At 29.9% G+C, this 22,487-nt stretch overlaps 1 protein-coding gene across 5 annotated transcripts in view; it reads right to left on the bottom strand.

The window, feature by feature from the left end:
- The window catches only part of Ypel (Yippee-like), a 603,854-nt gene that overhangs the window by 5,796 nt on the left and 575,571 nt on the right, over positions 1-22,487 (bottom strand). For all 5 annotated transcript variants that reach the window (XM_075362050.1, XM_075362051.1, XM_075362053.1 and 2 more), the window contains 2 exons: positions 11,887-11,930; positions 3,631-3,739 (listed from right to left, as the gene is read on the bottom strand). In XM_075362050.1, coding sequence (XP_075218165.1) covers positions 3,631-3,739; positions 11,887-11,930 — 153 coding nt within the window. The remainder of the gene's footprint in view (positions 1-3,630; positions 3,740-11,886; positions 11,931-22,487) is intronic.

Genomic DNA, 22,487 nt, shown 5'->3' with positions numbered 1-22,487 from the left:
AAAAGAAATTACATATTAATTTTATTGAAAACAAACAAAGAGAAATTTCCAGAATAGTAAAAGAAACATGTCAATAAAAGAGAACTGTTACATAATTATAAATTTTAATTTATAAGAAGCATTTTACAAAGTACTATGGTATGTCAGGAATGTACTGTTTTATGGATATGAAAAAAGAATGCTAAAAAAGAGTGAGAACGAAAAGTTAAAAAGTATTTGAAATTTTTGTAAGTCAAGAGAAAAGTAAATTGATGAATAATGTAAGAAATGAAACAGTGAAACAAATGAAAAAGCAAAATAGAATAGGAAAAAAGACTCTCAAAACAATTTTAGGGAGAAAAAGTAATCATTTAGAGCATGTAGTATGAAAAAAAGGTTTTACAGATTAGAACTGGAAGAATAAATAAATGATGAAAATAAAGGAAACAAAAAAAAGAATAAAAGTATACAGAAGATTTGAAAGGCAATAAGAAGTTAGTAAAAAAAATGATACTCCTAATAAATAAATGATAATGAAAAAAACGATAAGGAACAAAATAAAATATAGAAGTCACTAGTGTGAAAGACCAGTCAAAGGTTAAAAAATATATGATGAAAATAACTGATAGTAAAACAAACAAGCTGAAAGAAAAAAATTATCTAACATACCTGTAATTCATTGGTATCAACAAAATACAAAAATCTTTACCAACCATTCATAAAAATAATACTTCAGCATTTTCATAACTGATATAATCAATAAGTTTTTATTTTGGATATACAAAATTAAAACTCATTTAATTTTAAATAAGTGTTATTTAAATACATAATTATAACATTATAACATTAATTAATTTAATGTTCAATAAGTGAACAGAAACGAATTAACCTAGAAACAAAATCATATAATAGTTTTTTAGACATCATTCCTTAGTGACTAGTACTGAGAATAGGGCAAGTCAAAAATATAATTGAAATCTAATTCTGCACCTTTAACAGTTTCTTTCTCTGATAGCAATGATGTTTAATATACAGCCAGTCCTTGTGTGAACAAAGAGAGAAGGTATTTTATTTGTAGAACGTGTATCGACTGCATTTTGGATTTGATATGGTGTAACAATACACTTAGCTCATTGAAAAACGGAATGGGGAACCACTTCATTTTTTCTAATAAGCCTGATATGTGAAGGTTGTTATTTTTGAGAATAGGAATGTTATTTTAGGGATTGACTTGTTGAGTCATATCAGATTCCCTGAAACCATTAACATTTTGGTACTTATCATGTGCAAAAGTATTAATGTCATGGTAATTTCTCTATGAACTTTGTTCCTACTTAAGACAACTTATACTCAAACTTTGGAGTTCAGTGGACTTCCAAAAATTTTCTCTATAATTATAAGAAGTATTTAATTTTCTACAATTCTTAATTCAGACAGGATTTAAACATAAATAAAATAAAAACAACTAATGTTCCATTTACTGGGAATTATTGTTCATAATCTGTATTATTAAGTTGACAACATTGGTATAATTTTAATTACGTTCTTTTAATTGTATTTACGTTCAGTAATACTAGATAAACAGGACTAAAACACTTGACTGAATATATTTTTTTTTCTCAAGCTGATGGTATAATGCAAAAAGTATTCAAAAGGCATTTCTAATGTGTGGTCGATTATTTGTATTTATTTTTTTTTAAATTATTTTTCTAAAAATTAAATAGAAACTGAACTACAGTGTTGTGCAAATTAATTTGAACAAGAGGTCATTTTTAGTTGGTTACGTTGTATCACTGATTCCAGACATAGTACAGCTGTTTCTCTCCATTTCAAGTATTGCCTGAAAATATCTTGTTTGTTTTGAGAGGTTATGTGTATTGCTTACCTATTCTATTTTGGTTCCTTCTAGTGTAACTGATCTTCTTGTGATTTTGTTAATAAATTTAGTAATAAAAGTACCAATATGGATTTAACTTCTAAGAAAAAAAGCAAGGTAATGAACATACTCGTATGACTCAAAAACAGACAGCAGCAGAGTGTTAGTCTAGGTGTAGTTAATAAGATAATTAGAAAAAAATCTTGAGATGGTTACAATTTCATCCCAATGAAAAGGTTGTTGTGGAAGAAAACATAAAACCACTTTAAAAGATGATGCTGTTTTACATAGAATAAGTAAAATTAATCCTCAGCAAAATAGTTTTCAGTTACAAAAAGACTTCGCAGCTGGTATGAAAATTCACGATTCTACTGTAAGCAGAAGACTTCTGGAAAGCGGTTGCAAGGCACAAAGGCCTATAACAAAACAACTTCTTACAGATGCCATGAAGAAGAAAAGGCTTTTTTGGCCCAAAAAAATACAAAAACTGGATAGCTGAGATTTGGAGACAAATCCTTTTCTCTGATGAGAGTCATTTTCTAGTTCAGGGCATAAGCGTGTCACATGTGCGAAGAAGCAATGATGAGTGGGTTTTGCCAAAGCACATCAAGCATGTTGTAAAGCATCCTTTAAAAAAGATGTTTTGGGGATGCTTCAGCTACTTTGGACCTAAAACTTCAGTACCCATCTCTGGGATGATGAACAGTGAAAAGCATATCCCATTACTGGAAAATAGGGCTCTACCAGAATTTCAAAAACTTGCAGATTTATGTGAAGCCAAAAGTGTTATTTTTCAACAAGATTTGGCCCCTGCCACTCATCAAAAAAAGTTAAGTTTTTCATGTCTCAAAAAGGAATTCAGTGTTTGGACTGGCCTGGAAATTCACCAGACCTGAACCCAATTGAAAATTTGTGGACAATTGTGAAGAAAAGACAGAAAAAGTGACTGTATTACCAAAGAGAAGATAATTTGTACTGTGATAAAGGTGCGGTTTCATAATCGAGAAATTAAAGAAATAAGAAAAAACTTATAGCTTCAATGCCTAAAAGAATTTAAATGGTTATATATTGAAGCGTGAGGAGGGCATATTAAATACTAAAAATTACTGTAATGAACACAACGTTCTTTATGTGTAATAAATTTGATTATTTTTAAATATATACCCTTGTTCACATTAATTTGCACAAGATTATGTAAATCTTCTTCCCCAGCACCTACTCCAAACAAGACAACATGTAAAGTTAAAACTTGGCAGGGTCAGGATAGTTCAATAAATGTATCAAGTAAACAGGTAATCTTTCTTCCTTCATCCCTAAAGGGAATGAAATATGATTTTAAAAGAACCAATGTACATTACACCCATGGAGAAATACAAGAACCTTGAAATTTGACAAAAGATTTACTTCAGTATTATCTAAAAACAGACTTACAGATTTACCTTTAAACCATTGTAAGAATACAAGGATTTTTTCTTTTTCACAAAGTATTATTAAAATAAAAGCGTACCAAAATAAATTAAATCTTTCATGTATAAAATAACGAATAACAGTACAGGAAGTGTGGTTATAAACATAAATAACATTATTTACGCTCTACATAAAATAGAGACAAAACACACATACGCACAGTTTATACAGTATGAAAGGTTTTTTAACATGTTAAATTTAACATGGATATAAGCAGGCAATGTATCTTAGAATTTATGATACATGATAAGTATGCAAGTATGCATGCATATATGTTTAAATATAAGTTTTATTTAAAAATAGCTCACATATTTCCAGCCAAGAGTTGTTTTGCAACATTCACAGTAAATATCTGCAACAGCATGTAGTCCTGTAAGTAGGACACGTTCTTCTGCCGGTCCACAGCCAACATTTACACTAAACATTAAATAAATATAGCATAATAATAAATAATGAATTATTTATAAAAAAAAGAATCAAAAATATTTGCATGTATACACAATGTACATACCTGCAAGAATATATATGTATATAGAGAGGCATGTGCGTGCGCACACATACACACACTACTATTTAAAAAATAAATAACATCAAATTAACAAAATGAAATTCTATGCTGCCACAAAATTTTATATAAATTAAGCTTAACTAATGTAAATAGCAGTACAGTAATCCACTTACTATCCCGAAGTGTTAATAAATTCAAGAACATTAAATTAAAATAATTATTGATAAAATTTAAATGTATAGATAATTATAAGATGAGTCAGAGAAACAAGAAATTTTGGAATATAAATATTTTTAAGAAGATAAAATACTAAATAAATCTATTCATGAAAAATAATAGTACAAAATATGCCAATGTACTAACATACTCCTAATTTAGTTTTTGAAGATGAAATCATACAGATGAATCCCATCTCATATGTTTAGACATTCTTGAAGTCTTTTACTAACATTCTGCATGGTTCAGTATAGCATTTCAACTGTAATTTTAGGAATTTTCTTTTAGAACTTGACTTTTATGAGCATCTCATTTCATTGACTCAATCCATTCCATTGACTGAATGAGCATCTCATTCCAATGAAGATTTACGTGTATAAAATGCAGAAATATTGCATGTAATACATGAACAATGGGAGATTTATTCAAAACTTTAAATATCCATAGGTTGCTGGTTCACATCTGGCATGGAAGACCAAAAAAAATGTTCGAATAACTATGCCTTATTGCACCCTTAATTATTCTGAACCTTTACGGCGTTGGATCATTTATATCTCTAAATAAATTCATTGTTAGTCTGTTCAATATATATTTATTTAGTATATGGATTATCACATATTTATATAGATTATAACATATTTAGATAGGATATCCTTTATAAGCTTTAATAGTGTACATGTTAATTAATTAGTGTTTTCATTCGAATCATGATTAATATATTTATATATTGTTCATTTATTATAGCGGAATAGATTTCCCACTGTTTATTTATTATATGCAATACTTATGCATTTTATACATGTCATTCTTGCATCATGGCAAGCCAACTGCAGTACATCTTTTCAATGTGACTCCACAAGAAGAAATTGCATGTTGACAGGTTAGGGGATTTGAAGCCATGAAATGTTACAATTTATGGAAATTAAATGTTGCCCAACAATTGCCATTAATAATTCATGTTATGCATTATCCTAGTTTGTCTTTAACTGTTTTCAGTTGTGTTGTGTATCTATAGTTTTTGTGAGACTAAGGTTTTTAGCACAGTTATGCACTATGTCAATTTAATAGTAATTTTAAGGCAATATGGGCCAATTATGCCACTTTATGATGCAGCACGCTATACAGTAACCTTATTGCTATGTAATGGATGGTAATATAGCCAAGTAGGATTTTGTCAGGTTTATTTCAAAATTAGTGACAAAATTTAATTAGACAGAATTAGGCTTTGCCCGATAACCAAAGGTTTTAATATGAACTCATCACTCAATCATGTTGAGCATCATCCAATGATACATGACAACTATATGGCAGTGAGCTGGGTTCTGTACATTACACTGTGCTCAATCTTCACCATGAGCAATTATATGTATATTTTTAAATGTATACTGTTTATCACGAGGCTATGTATTTGTAGTAGCACATAATAAATAAATCCCAAGGTGTTCTGCCCTGAAGCAGGTCTCTGACAGCAGTATTTTCTATTCAGTATTTTATTCCTTCCCCATTATCTTTGGTAATGAAATAATTCCTCTTTCATATGCTACATTCATCTTTGATTATACTCATAATTATCCTATTTTTGAATGGGTCCCACAGGTCTTGGTTATCCTGAAGCAGTCCCAAATGTGTAATTTTAACCAAGTTTGTTTTGTATGTTGTAAAAAATTACTTTAGGGTATTAAATGTCAAGGACTTGTGAAAAGTATTTTTAAAACTTCAATATTTTCACGTTATATTAAGAATAATGTACTACCAAAACAGAAAGTGGAGTTAGTTTAATTATACAATATTCATCTAAAATGTTTTGTGATTTTAATGTCATCACCAGAAAACTAATTATTAAAATTATTATGTAAAAATTTTTAAAAATGCTGTTAAATAGCAAAATGGGGCTGTCAGATCATTATCTGGTACCAATAAATATGAATCGTGGTTAGAAAATTAAATATGTTGTGTAACTTATCCCTGTGTTTATATTTATAAATACACACAATCTTAGCTAAAAACAGTCACTTACTCTTAAAAAATAACAATATCCAGCTCTATCAAACCAGACAACGAAACTGATTTCCTAAACTTGACACAGTACTTAGACTTACAAAAAAGAGCCTCATTATGTGTTCTGTTGCCATATCTAATAAATTAACAAACCATTTGAAAACTCTTCTGATCAAATTATTTAAAATACAATTAAAAGATTTTCTTTTATAGAAGTAATATTACTACGATGTTGAATTATTAGATAACACAAATTTAAAAAAAAAAATAAAAATAATAAACCTGATTTTTCTGTATCCTATTCAACGAGTGTACAGATATATGCTCAAAATAATTTTCAATAATTTCATCTGAATGTGAATTATTTTGTTCTAAGTTTATATGTTTAATTTATTTATATTAACGTTATTCCATGTTCTTGAATTACTAAATAATTAATATTGACTTTATTTCAACTACTTATTTTTCTCATAATGTGTTTTATATTTATAATTTAATTGTAATGACATAATCTATATAATGTATTGTTATGTATTGATAGAATAAAATAATTATTTATTTACTTATTTTAACATCATCAATAAAATTTGTTAAAATCAAAGCTAGGAGAACAATGAGATAAACATAAAATTTGATACATATTATTTTATCAGTGTTACCAACTAAAATAAACTGTTATTTTCATAATTAATTTGCAGATTTATCTATTATTTATTTACGTGGAATTTTTTTGAAGAGATCCATCTAATTGTTTTATTATTATTAATTTTGATAACTTCTAATGTTATTTTCTGTAATGATGATAATACATTTCCATTTAATGTACTACCACATCTGAATGACTTATATTTAAATAACTTACAATAACATCAGAATAACTTATAGATACTAATTTTTTTAATGCAAGAATTTTCTCACTAAATCATATTTTAGATGATTTATCCCTCTTTCTGATGCAAATATGATTAGATTACTCAGTAAGTCATTCTACAGATTGCACAGTTGTCAAAATTATTTAGATGTTTGTTTTATTTATGATGCATTTATTTAAATATTTCTTTTTTTAACTTGTTAGGCTTAAATGATAGAGAAAAATTATTTTATTTAAAGAATTTATTACTATATTTTTCCTGTTATGTGTTAGGATGTCTACAAAAAAAAAATCGTTCTACTCCAGAAATGAATTTAATATTATAACTATTATAGATATAACTATGATATATATTTTTCATTGTATGAAAAAATAAAACAATTATTTTTTGGATGTTCATTAAGTATATATGTAATAATAATACTGAAACTGAAATAAACCCTCTACCATTAATACTAAAATATCTAATAAACCTCACCATTCATGAAAATCTACTTTAACATTACATACAGACACTGGGCGATATAAAGAAGTAAATAACTAATGGTTTTTTTTTGTTGAGAAAAACAGCCATACAAAATAGTTACATTACTTATTTCATTAATAAAATAAACATGATGACAAATAAAATAGCAATTTAACATAAAGATACTAACTGATCTTTGACTTCCAATAGGACTTTTAACTACAACCAAGTGTAAGCTAATCCTTTCTGGGATATGAGCGTACATATTGTTTTTTTTTGCAATTAAATTTTCATATGAAAATGCTATAAATAACAAAATGACTCAAATATATTCCAATGCTCTAGTAATTTAATATTAAGTAATGATGATGGCAAAAAATACTATCAGATCATCTTTGTAGATGATAACATTTTTTGTTTAAAAAAATTTTCCTCTTTAATTATCTGGGAAAACTTATAAGATCATAAGAGCAAGTTCTCTACAAAATTAAAAAAAAAAAATTGGTAAAAGTCAATCTACTTTGTGACCCTCAAACTATATTTACAACAAAAAAAAAATCTTAGGAGTTCAAAAAGATATAAAAGAAATGAAAATATGTGAAGAAAGAAATATATTATTCAACAATGAAAAATGAAACCAACATCTCTTCAGAAGAGAGAAAGCAAAAACAAAGCAAAAGAATGAACTATTTGAAGACCAGGAAAGAAACGCCCAAAAAAGAGAAATGAATGCCAAATAATGCTCATGTGGTCTCAGTCAGCCAAATTAAAAAAAAAGAAAATAAATAACTCAATAAAAAAAAAAAGGGGGTAAAAAACCTCTTCCTTTTATTGAAATCAGGAAAAAATTCAGAAGGATAATTGTATGTTCATAGATAGATATTTTCTATTTTAAGTTTATATACTGTATGTGTAAGAAGGATAACGTATAAAGTTGACATTAGCAAAGAAAGATACAGACAAAAATTCAGTTTGTTGCATTATTTTTCATATCTTATCACATGAAACCTTAAAAGATGAACTGCACCAGAGGTTTATTAACTAAAAGCTGCTTATGGATACCTTCGTGATTCATTAGAAAAGTCTATGTTGACTTTATAAGCTACATTGCAAATAATCTCTAATTTACACTTTTCTAATACAATTTAAAAAAAAAGATTATTGTGAAATTAAACCTACTGATCAAATTATGATCTACAAATGAATAATTTTTTAGAGACTAATTCACTACAGGTTGCATGAAGACATATGCTTGGATATAAATGATGCGTAAAGTTTACAACATGATAAAAGTGGTAAACCTGACCAGGTTTTGAACCCAGAATATTTCAGATAAAATACAGAGATTCCTACATCTCTGCCATGTAGATTAGTCGTAGAGGTCTACTTCTCTGGCCAGAGTTAAAAACTTACAGATCTTTTTTAATAATCTGTACATGTATATTTATTTAAAAAAAGTACATAAAACAGCTGACGATGTTGCTGCTTAATTTTCCTAGCTTGAAATCACTTATATAAACAGAGATTTTATAAACTAAAAAATATAGTTATTTTATGAAAAAGGGAAAAGCAAATTTATCAAATCAGAAAAAATCAAATGCAATGAGGAATTACTGGTATTTGACAAATTTATAGAAAGTACAATAAACCAAGAAACTATTGCTTAGAAAAAAGCAGCAGTATTGTTTAAATTAGCAAAACAAGATTTGGAGAAACTAATACTAAATATTGAAGGCTTAAAAGGGAGAATTAATATATTACAAAATTCAGATTTCCCAGAAAAACTACAGATGGAAAAAACATGGGTAAAAGAGTGAAAAAAAGAACATTCTAAAAGAATGAAACAATATTGATACAAAGTTAAAGCCAAACTAGAAACAGTTTTAATACATGGTGGACTATTTGAAAAAAAAAGAAACAATGCAATTTTAAACCCATAATCTCCTCAATGAGAGGAAGAGATGCCATGGAGATTGGAGATTTGTATTTAACATAAATACTACACAGCTTAGCAAACATTTATCAAATTTGTATTTGAACATAAATACTGCACAGCTTAGCAAACATTTATCATTATAATATTTTTTAATAAACTTTAAATGAATGTTTTGCATCTTACAATGTTTTTCAACTCATTTACATTTATGTTATGAACTCTGAAACAGCCTTATGCATTCTATCTAGCTGTACCATTTTGTTTATTCTTTCCTAAAATTAGAAACTTAGAAAATACTTAAATAAAAACTGATCACACCATAGAAAATATATGATATTTGAATAGCAAAAGAAATAAAATAAACATACCAAATTAACTGTCCCATCATTTTTATGATAAGTATTTTACAATATTTTTAATACATATACAGTTCAATGATAAAATATCAAATGTATGCATCATCCAAAATAAGGAGAACATACTCTGATAAATAAAGGTGAAGAATTATTTACTTAACAACAGGCTGCTATCTGCAACAGCTGTTGGTGGATGATAGTAAATTTTTTAGCTTGTGAAATTGCCATTCCTGACCAGAGCTTGAACCCAGAACATCCAAATTAAAGACAAACCATGGAGATGTTTCACCAATTATCCAATATAAAAACATTTATTGTGTAATATTAATTAAAATAAAGTATTTTGGAGTACCTAGAATTATTATAATACTTTTAAGCTGAATATCAGGTGACAGATTCTTTAGCTTTATATAGGTTGGTGTGTGACAAATTCTCAGCTTTTAATGTCTGGAACTTTAAATGCCTGCTACTTGTACAACATGAAAAATATATTTAAACAGATGTAAACTGTCTGAAAGTTGATTTAACCTATTATTTTATTTAATTAAATACTGCATAAGATGTTTAGCCCTTTATTTCCGTACCTCATTTTCTTTTTTTTAGTTTGATTTATTTATTTTTTGGCAGTTGTGCTTTTTAATTTTTACAGTTGTTTTTATTATGTAAATGAAGCAATGCACTTATTAATTGAATTAGTACATGAATTTATTGCTTAAACTAGGAAAGTTAAAAAACAATTACATAGTAAAGATCTTAAAAATTCATGGGTTACACAATTATTTACTTAATATGATTAATAGAAAGGAATGATTATAAAAAAATATATAGATAAAATAAAAATTACATTTTTCTGAAAACTAAATACCAAATCCAGACTAACTACTGAACAAGCTGTTGAAAGAAACAAAAAATAAATTTAAATAATTACTATGCTACAGAATAAAAATAAAAAAATTGGAATTATGTAAATCAGAAATTAAGAAAATATTAAAAATCGAAAATTTTATAAACTGAAATTTTCTATAGGTTGAAATGGCTGATTGAACTAATAAATATGAGTAAAAATAGAACCAATGTTAAGTCTATGTAACTTAGATCTATAAAAATTATGAGATAAAAAAATAATTAATAAATTGAAAAATAAATTAACTAGGGTTGATGGGATACATACTTTTGTAATAAAAATATTAAGCAATAATATTAAATTTACTGATGCTTTAATGTATTTATACAATTTAAGCTGGTGATACAACTAATCCTGTAAATTATAGACTTATTTCTCTTGTCTCTAATTTTGCAAAGATATATGAAAAACTATTACATAATACATTCTTGAATTTCCTCAATAAATTCCCTCTAACTTACAATATGGTTTTAGAAAGGGTGTTGCAACTAGAGACTTATTATGACATCATTTACCAAAACCTAAATTTATAGCTGCTTATTTTTGGATCTGGCTAAAGCCAGATATACACCATATTGTAGACTGTAAAATTTTAATTGAAAAGCTTGAAAAAATTGGTATCAGAGGTTACTTTAAAACCATCTGCTGTGTAGAAGAAAATATAATAAAATTAATGGAATGAAAAGCAACTACAAAATTTGAATACTGGTGTTCCTCAGGAACAATTTTTGAGTCTTTATTAATTATATTAATAGTATTTGAACTACAAAATCCTGATCGTAAAATTTTATCTTATGTTGATGACACAGTTACAATATATTGGAAATCATTGGTTTGAAGTTAAACTGAAAAAAACTTACTGTAGTAAAAGTATTGTTAGATTCTAATAAGTTTGCTCTAACTGAAGTAAGACTGTTTAATTTTTGGTAATCATTATGACTATATTCCTACTAATATTAATGTTATCGGCAATGAAATTGCAAACTATTATTATGTTCAAACAAAATGTTTCACAAACTATTTAGGTATTAATATTAATCAACATTTCAGATGGGATTGTGAAATTTCAGATAAAATAAATAAAATAAAATAAAATATACCATTTTCGTATTATCTAGACTAAGAAAAATTCTGTTCAAAATTTACTTACTATTATGGATGGAATTATTACAGTATTGTTAGCTGTGGTGTAATTGCTTGCGAGTCAGGTAATAAAAATAAAATAAAACAATTAAAAATTATACATAACAAAATAGCAAAAATTCTTAAAAATCAGATTTTAATCAATAAAATCAAATATCATACTTACACTGAGTTGAAAAGATAAGCTCGTCCTTGACTGCCTTGGAAAGACTGCAAGAAACATAAAATATACATTAATTTTAGAAAATTGTATGCACTTTAAAAGTAAACAAAACAAAATAATGAAAGTCATATAATAAACAACAATAATAATAATAAGTCAATTACCTTTGATCATATGCATATGTATATGAATAAAATAAAAGGCAATACACTGTTTCTTAACAGAAGGGATACATACAGTAATTTACTGCTTTACATAATCTCTAAGTCTTTGTTATGACTACAAAGCACATAAAGCATATGTGATAGAAGAGCAATACTCAGAGCTGCTTTCTTTTGAGAAATGATGTTCACTATACAACCAGCCCTTGTAATGGTGAAGAATTACTTTACTTCACTCATGTTTCACAGTATCATTCATAGAATTACAGGGGTTGTCACTGCATGCCGCAATATGCTATACTCATTGAAGAAGGTATGTTAAACCTCTTCATGTCCCATTTTGTTTAGCAAGCCTGACATTGGATGCTCTTTTCTAGGCCTACTCCCCAGTTTTGGGAGTAACATAATCCTTGTATAATTAAATATTTTTCAACATCTTTTGTTTGACACTTGGTTTTTTAAGTAGTATAGCAATTATTTCATTATATCTAAAAACAATACAGATATGTTTTGCAAGCATTTTGTTATTATAATGTTCAAAATGAGAAACATTCCAAAAGAGTAGTGGTTTTGGTATATCACAGTAACATAAAAATTAAAGCTAATGAGCCTATTTGTCAAATCTGCCATCTAATTTTTTTAATACTTCATTTAATAACTGCCATTTCTGAGTAGTAATAAATAATATCTTGCCCTTAATTTATGTCCCGGCATCCAATTAAAATATATTGCATAAATAAACAAATAAAGTTGAATACAGCAAATTTCTTGAGTGTTTATCGACGTGTCTGGCACTTTTGGTGGATAGATCCAACTGGCACTAAATTCATAGCGCCTATTTAATCAACACATTTTAATCTTTAGTGAAATAATAATAAATTTTAAAAATTTATGTAAGCAAATGTAGGTGGGAAAGATATTTCCTTAAAAAAGGGAGGGGCTAAAATCACCAAAAATCTACTTAATACTTGAAAGGCCCCAACCAACCTGCCAGTAATAATTTGATCATCAAAGTTCAGTTAATTATGGTTAAAACGTTAATTCGAAATCGTGTACGGAGATAACTCTTGTAACGTCATCTTTTTTTATTATTATAAATAAATATTAAATTCTTACTACTGCAGTAAAACTACATTAGTAATAATTACTGAATATGTTACAATATCATATTATACGAATAAATATTCGTAAAAAGTGAATCATAAAAATATAAAAGGTACTTGTATATGTACGAAGTAAATATTAAGATAATGCGCAATAGAACCTACATGGCTATCCCGTTAAAGCTGAACGCTCAGCTGGTGAAAATGCACTGTCCCAGTTATGGGATGAGGGAAGGAAATAGGGAGGGGGGAGTGGTCGGTCAATAGTATCACGTGACGCCAATGACGTCAGACCAAAACAAAGCGACACGCACGCCAACTTCACCGACACACCACAGCACAGTTACGGAAACCTTATCAGCTAACACGTATGGTATAACATGCTCCCCCACCCAATATATAGACACACACACACCACACTTATTTTTTGCATGTTCCGAATACAACGAACAAAAACAATTATTATTGCTTTATTGACTACCTTTTTTAAACTTTCTCCAAGTGTATGAGTAAAAAGAAATTTGTAATTATTAAAATTCTGGAAGTCGATACTTCTGGGCTATTTTTAATAATTTTAGACAGATTTCGATCATCATAGCCAGTTTTATAGATACACATATTCATACCGTCCTTTTTAATTGTCTTGTATTATACACAATAATTTCCACAGATTGAGATCTGGGATTAACCAAGGTTTTATCGATTTAATAGTTTTTATAAAACTAAAAATTTTTATCGAAAATTTTGATATTTTCTCTGCAATTTTGAATAGTAATATGACATGTATGTATGTGGTCGTTTACAAAACAATTTAACATGACTTTTTATTTTTATATCATTTTGGCTTTTGGAAGTTTCCCTATCTCATTCCTTAGCAACGTCCTCAGGCATTTTTATCTTTTCTCTTTAAATTTACATATCCTAAAATTGAAGCATATTTCTTACTTCTTTTCATTTCAAAGAATGAAAATACATATAAAATTAATATTTTATTGTTAGTTGTGTAATCAGTGGTTTTTGACTGTGCAGCACTAAACAAACTAATTAAAATTAAATCGAAATAATAAAGTGAGATTGAAAATAAAATAAAAAAAATCGTCGTTCTTAATTGACCAAGGAAAGCCTTTCAGTACCGAAAATAATGTTACTGTGTTGTATTAGCAATACCTTAAAGATCCGGTCTCCAAGAAACCGGACCTCACTAAACCGATGAATGTCGAAGAAATACTTCCGCCAGTCACTCCCATATTTATTTTTTTACATATCTTTGTTAGCATTTCTTTATTATTTTTTTTAAATAAGTTTTTTTAATTTTGGTAAATTAAGTAGACAGGGCGCGATAACGATTGAAAACCACCTTAAGATTTAGTTTTCAATAGTGTACTGAAAAAGGCACAGTACTGTATGGCAGATAGGAAAGCTTGGTATTAAGAGACAAAGTTATGGTTAAAGTATGAATTAAATCGTGAAATAATGATGTATCTAACGTTTAACCGTTGAGAGACGACCTGTTACTACTTTTTCTGTTTAGCCTCCGGAACCACCGTAAGGTATTACTTCAGAGAATGAATGAGGATGATATGTATGAATGTAAATGAAGTGTGTAGTCTTGTACCGGGTCGACCGCTCCTGAGATGTGTGGTTAATTGAAATCCAACCACCAAAGAACACCGGTATCCACAATCTAGTATTCAAATCCGTATGAAAGTAACTGCCTTTACTAAGATTTGAACCTTAGAACTCAACTTCGAAATTAGTTATTTGCGATGATGAGTCCACCACTAGACCAACCCGGTGGGTATGTTGAGAAACGATCTGGAAATTGCGAGTTGTCAGAAATAAAAGTTAAACCACGTAAATATACGACAGACTGAACGATCTGGGACAGCGGTAGCGGAAATGGCTTTATGATTTACACTTTCCTTTCATCTAACCATTCCTTCAACCGCCTGAAAGAAAGATACTTTCCGCCATTATGAAACAGAGAATGTTAAAAAATTGTTACTTGTACGTCATTACTTCTAATAGCAAATAGTTTCTTTTTGTCTTCAGTCATTTGACTGGTTTGATGCAGCTCTCCAAGATTCCCTATCTAGTGCTAGTCGTTTCATTTCAGTATACCCTCTACATCCTACATCCCTAAGAATTTGTTTTACATATTCCAAACGTGGCCTGCCTACACAATTTTTCCCTTCTACCTGTCCTTCCAATGTTAAAGCAACTATTCCAGGATGCCTTAGTATGTGGCCTATAAGTCTGTCTCTTCTTTTAACTATATTTTTCCAAATGCTTCTTTCTTCATCTATTTGCCGCAATACCTCTTCATTTGTCACTTTATCCACCCATCTGATTTTTAACATTCTCCTATAGCACCACATTTCAAAAGCTTCTAATTTTTTCTTCTCAGATACTCCGATCGTCCAAGTTTCACTTCCATATAAAGCGACACTCCAAACATATACTTTCAAAAATCTTTTCCTGACATTTAAATTAATTTTTGATGTAAACAAATTATATTTCTTACTGAAGGCTCGTTTAGCTTGTGCTATTCGGCATTTTATATCGCTCCTGCTTCGTCCATCTTTAGTAATTCTACCTCCCAAATAACAAAATTCTTCTACCTCCATAATCTTTTCTCCTCCTATTTTCACATTCAGTGGTCCATCTTTGTTATTTCTACTAAATTTCATTACTTTTGTTTTGTTCTTGTTTATTTTCATGCGATAGTTCTTGAGTAGGACTTCATCTATGCCGTCCATTGTTTCTTCTAAATCCTTTTTACTCTCGGCTAGAATTACTATATCATCAGCAAATCGTAGCATCTTTATCTTTTCACCTTGTACTGTTACTCCGAATCTAAATTGTTCTTTAACATCATTAACTGCTAGTTCCATGTAAAGATTAAAAAGTAACGGAGATAGGGAACATCCTTGTCGGACTCCCTTTCTTACTTCGGCTTCTTTCTTATGTTCTTCAATTGTTACTGTTGCTGTTTGGTTCCTGTACATGTTAGCAATTGTTCTTCTATCTCTGTATTTGAACCCTAATTTTTTTAAAATGCTGAACATTTTATTCCAGTCTACGTTATCGAATGCCTTTTCTAGGTCTATAAACGCCAAGTATGTTGGTTTGTTTTTCTTTAATCTTCCTTCTACTATTAATCTGAGGCCTAAAATTGCTTCCCTTGTCCCTATACTTTTCCTGAAACCAAATTGGTCTTCTCCTAACACTTCCTCCACTCTCCTCTCAATTCTTTTGTATAGAATTCTAGTTAAAATTTTTGATGCATGACTAGTTAAACTAATTGTTCTGTATTCTTCACATTTATCTGCCCCTGCTTTCTTTGGTATCATTACTATAACACTTTTTTTGAAGACTGACGGAAATTCCCCTTTTTCATAAATATTACACACCAGTTTGTATAATCTATCAATCGCTTCCTCACCTGCACTGCGCAGTAATTCTACAGGTATTCCGTCTATTCCAGGAGCCTTTCTGCCATTTAAATATTTTAATGCTCTCTTAAATTCAGATCTCAGTATTGTTTCTCCCATTTCATCCTCCTCAACTACCTCTTCTTCCTCTATAACACCATTTTCTAATTCATTTCCTCCGTATAACTCTTCAATATATTCCACCCATCTATCGACTTTACCTTTAGTATTATATATTGGTGTAACATCTTTGTTTAACACATTATTAGATTTTAATTTATTAACCCCAAAATTTTCCTTAACTTTCCTGTATGCTCCGTCTATTTTACCAATGTTCATTTCTCTTTCCACTTCTGAACACTTTTCTTTAATCCACTCTTCTTTCGCCAGTTTGCACTTCCTATTTATAGCATTTCTTAATTGCCGATAGTTCCTTTTACTTTCTTCATCCCTAGCATTCTTATATTTTCTACGTTCATCCATCAGCTGCAATATATCATCTGAACCCCAAGGTTTTCTACCAGTTCTCTTTATTCCGCCTAAGTTTGCTTCTGCTGATTTAAGAATTTCCTTTTTAACATTCTCCCATTCTTCTTCTACATTTACCTTAACCTTTTTACTCAGACCTCTTGCGATGTCCTCCTCAAAAAGTTTAACTGTCCAAAGCAAATAGTTTAACTGTATATATTTACAAAAATCGTATATAACACGTTTTAACAAAAAAACCGACTTAAATAGGATACCGCTTCGCTAGATAAATGATTTGTGAAATAGTAATTTGGGAGCCTAACGTTTTATAATAGGCGCTTCAGCCATTAGACTTAAGGCGGATATACATTTCCCACAACTGCAGCGCGAGGCAAGTTCGAGTGCGGCACGCACTGGTTTGGGAGAGCACGGTTGCCGAGCGTGGGAACCAATCCAGTTTGAATCAAACCGACGTAAAGAAAATGAACACAAATTTTCAAGAAGTCATTTTGGTACAGGAAAGGTTAGGTATATAAAGTGAAGACGGCCATAAAAGTATGACCATCTTTTCCATTAACCTGAGTGTCTTCGTGTAGAATATGATAATTAGATAATTTTGAGTTCAGTAGCAACTTTTTTAAGCTGTGAAGTTGAATTTAATTCACCTTTTTGTTATACATTTTTTGTTATACAATTTTCGTGGCTCGAATAAGAGAAACACAATACAATCATTCATACTGACACAACTGTTCGAATCAAATTCTGCAGCCGTTGGGCTAAAAAACCGTCAACGAGTAGTTCGCCCCGCAGAATGCTTGAGTATGGTATCGTTTGCTCTGCTGCTCGAGCCGACCCCACTTCTGCAGTTACGCGGCAAAACTTTCGAACTCGTCCCACGCCACGCGTCAGCCACGAACAATGAATACCTTACACCTTTATTGTACAACAAGCGGACAGGAAACGAAATATTCAGTAATGAATAGAAAACCTTAACCAAATCACGCCCCAAGGGTAGATAAATTTGTTTTATTATTGAAGTACCTTCAGTACGGAATATCAACAGGGTCAGATTTACACCTACAGAAGAGCCGGTAATGGGAAGAAGAGATCAAAGATAAGGAAAAAGAGTGGGTAATAAGAAAGGATGGTGCCCTTAAAGGAACTTCATCACGAGACAAACAACTCTACCAGGAGAAAAATATAATCTTTCTTCCGATAACGGACACTAACTCCGCACCACACAATCCATCAGGAGATCACGTCATTTTTAACCATTCATAGCTGCATAGAATCGATCGACAATCTGTAATGACCATTTTCAATATATACTAAAACAAAAAATATTTTCCTTTTAGAAATTAAAAATATAAACTGGAAAAGGTGCAAGGTTCGTAAAATATAAACAATCTTGCACATCACCAGAATATTTTGTAGCATCATTCTTATTACTTTTTATAAGTACATTACATAACATTAAACCATCCTCCTGCTAAACCATGTGTCTATCGTTCTTGGTAAATGATCTCATAAAGTACCAGCTTCTATTACTTAAAACGCCAACAAAATGTTATGACAAAACAAAATAATATAAATTAAAAAAAAAAATTTTTTTTTCTCAGTAACATAATCGACTTTAATATTTCTAATATAAATGATAAAATTTTGGTGAAAGAAGCTATTTTATATTTCTATTAATGCCATAAATTAATGCCATAAATTAATGTTCATTCGCATGTATTGTTTTCAGGGTTAAGTATAAATTTAAAAATTATGATTTTGTTACATCGTCTAAATCATATTAAATGTGATCTACAGTTTCGTTTTATGCAAAGAAAATTATTTCGTATAACGTGACGTATAACAGAGTACAGCGATGTTAGTTAAATAACAGTACCGCTTTCTCTATTCTGAAAGATTTCTTATATATGCTACCGTGAAAGACCGATATATGGCAAATGTCGATATTCTCCGGTGAATGTCGACATATACAAAATACGTCGGTGAAAGACCGAAATATTTCAACCTTCGCCGATATATGTCGACAATCATAGATAAGCTCTGGTGGGCGTCGAAACGATAACTAAATATTAAACAAAAATCCCCCGATACAAATCTCTAAGGTAAACACATTATGAGAAATCCTCATTTAAAAAAAAAAAGGAAGTTTAAATTTAAGCCAAACATAACCTACGCTCGCTAACCTCATCTAATTAACGTTAAATTTACAATTTATATATGTTATTTTCCAAAATTGGAGACGATTAATCAAATTCACCGCATTTATAAAAAAAAATTAATCAAATTTTTGGCATTTTATAAATTAAAAGGGCCGATCAGGATATATAGAATATGTTAATTACATGGATAAACGATAACGATACAAATAAATGATATATATATTTAAATAAAATAAATATATATATGTAATTTATTATTTATTTTTTTCTAATGTGTAAGCTGCAATCTGTTTAAGTAGTGAATAATAAGAAACTCCCCCTCCCGCAGCCCAATAAGATAAGGATGATATATATGACATGTAAATGATGTGTAGTCTTGTACAGACCCAGACCGACCATTCCTGAAACGTGTGGTTAATTGAATCCCAACCATTAAAGTTTACCGGTATCCACTGTCTAGTATTCAAACGCCTCTTCCAACCACGACCACCTACCGTAACTTACAACCCTCAACTATCAAATTAACCGATTCGCGGAGACGCGATTCCCTCGCCTTCCTCTAACACCGAAGGTTTCACATAAAAACTCTTCTTATATCTAACTTCAATTATCCTACTTCTAACTTCTATTATTCTAACTTTAATTGAAGTTCAACGCACTCAGATCATTACTCGATTTAAATCTTTAACACCAAAGATACTATCCTCATACCAACAAAACAAGTATGATCTTAACAACGATAATTTTATCCTTCAATTCAATTTACTAGTCCTTTTGATGTACTTAAAAATCAAGAAACAGATTGACAAATTTAATTAGCCTCTAATGAAACTACACCCTATTTCTCTCTAGTCTGGTCCGCTTTCGAGAGCGAGGTCAATGTCTACACCTTCCCATACCGCAGCTCCATCAAAGAGTTCTCAACGCATCCATCTCATCCTAACATCGAATATCTACGCTAACCGGGGCTCGATGCCAAAACGCCTATCTTGGCGAAGTAAGCACCCAGGCGAGCCCCTAGCCACCCGCGTTGCTATTTTATCTCTACATCTATAACAGCATCAGACCCCTTCAGCTATCCTCCGCAGGGCTAAGAATCTAAGGAAGCCAGCAACTATGTTCAATTTTCTTTCGGTTTTCCTATTAACTTGCAGATCAAAACCAGAATTGATCCTCGCAAGTTGTAGCTACTTTGGTACGTTCAGCGTCGTACCTGGGGCAGACATATAAGACATGGCGCACCTTATCAGTGGCCCTACATTCTGGAAACAAGCCTGAATTAATCAAACCAAGTCTGGCCAACCTACCTGGTCGCTTAATAAATCAATAGCTGATTTTCAACTTCGAAAATCAGTTTTTAAACAACCTATCTGCGACGACGAGTTAACCAATATTCCAGCCCGAAGGGCTAAATGCTTGTATATAGAAATATTTTGAGTTATTTTCGAAGAACGTACGTAGATCCAGTCTGGAGATATTTCAAAATACAGAGACACTTATTTCCCGAAGTACATACCTTTTCCGAAAATTTCTAAACATTTTTTGGATAATTGTGCTTTTTGACACGAAACGTCAACATTTGCAAAAACTCCGATACCCAAAATTTTGGCTAGGATAAACCTTTACTAGGATTTGAACCTCAGAACCTGCGACTTAGAAAATCAGCTACTAAACAACTTATTTAAGACGACGAGTTAACCACTAGACTAGCCCCGTTGGGGTTTAACTGTATAACCTGGAAAATCAAAATCTCTTCAAATCGTGTGTTTAATTAAATTGTAATTTAAAAAATCTTAAATTGATGTCATCCAAATTAAACCTTTTATGCTATCACCACAGGATCTTCCACAAAAAAAAAAATAATAATAAAGAGAATATAGAACAATAAAAAAATTATTGAAATCGATGAATTTGATCCTTTGATAAGACTTTAGCATAAGAAATAAATGTGGTTGTTTTTAATGCGATCGTAATAGCGTTTTAATAATAAAATTAACCACGAAAATATTTACTGAAATATAACTATAAAGATAAATTTTATGGTCATTTAATACATCAGTAGACACGTAAATTTATATGATAAGGTAATTTAAAATACATGATTTACTGGAAACTTTGAGTTATAATTCAAAAGCGTTGGTGAATAAAAAGCAAAATAAAAAATATCACGTGTTATAAATTAAATTAAAGTTGGTAAGAATTCTAAAGTAATAAAAAGCCGCCAAACGAGTAAAATTTTATTGCGCTACATTCACTATTAATTTTACTTAATGAAATTATATAAGTTTCAGATATTTTTTCAATATATCTGAAATTTATTTTCGATATATATTATTTTGGTTGGTCTTAGGTAGATCCCATTTGGTATTATACTCTAGACTAGACTGATTCAAGGTTACATGTTTAGATTGTTCAACCGGCCTCAATTCTTATTACAATTTAGATAACCAGTATTTTTCTTTCTTAGTTTTTTTTTTGTTGCAATTTTGTCCATTTAATAAAGAGTACTGCCTTGGACTTCAAATTACGTTTAGCTTTTTTTCTTGTTCATCGAACAGTTTGTTTTATTGATTCTCTCTCTTTCCCCCAGTTAATACCCACGCACATGCGGTATGTCTCTTTAAATCCTTTTTAATTTTAAAGAAAAAGTTATGCTCATTTTTTAAATTTCAACTTAATAAAATAATATTTAATTATCGAAAATTTATCGTTTTAAAAAGTTATTTGTGATATGGGCTAGCCCCTCTAAACGGGGATTTTAAAATTTTATTTCATTTATTTTTTGGAAAGCATAATTTATAAAATTCTCTCACTTATGAGGCAGGCACCCTTCCAGATTGTATTTTGATTTTCGAAATTCTATTATTAATACATTTTTTTTTTAATTACCCCCTACCAAAGTATAGGTTTTTTTTTATTATTTTGTTTTTTGGATGATGAATGAATTCACCGTATAAGCTGGAAGATTGTGCATGGGAAAATGAAGTCGAAATTTTGTAGCGTATGAAAAATGTCATGCATTACCCGGGCCCTTCAGATCAAAGGCCGATATTTAAATAATTGTATTCTTTGATGCATGCGTGATTAAGTTTTTTTAAATAAATAATAAGGGTGCAGGTGACATGCATAGGCAATAGCCATTCCCGAAAATGAGCATTCTAATATAAACAAAAATTCCGTGTTAAGCCTATAAAAAGAAAGAAGAATGAAGTGGTTTTCCGTTACCTTCTTTTCAGGACATTGTCTGTTCTACAAGTGGCA

The sequence above is a fragment of the Lycorma delicatula genome, chromosome 4 (assembly GCF_047948215.1).
Source record: "Lycorma delicatula isolate Av1 chromosome 4, ASM4794821v1, whole genome shotgun sequence".
NCBI lineage: Eukaryota > Metazoa > Arthropoda > Insecta > Hemiptera > Fulgoridae > Lycorma > Lycorma delicatula.
This window is presented reverse-complemented; position numbering and strand designations above follow the sequence as displayed.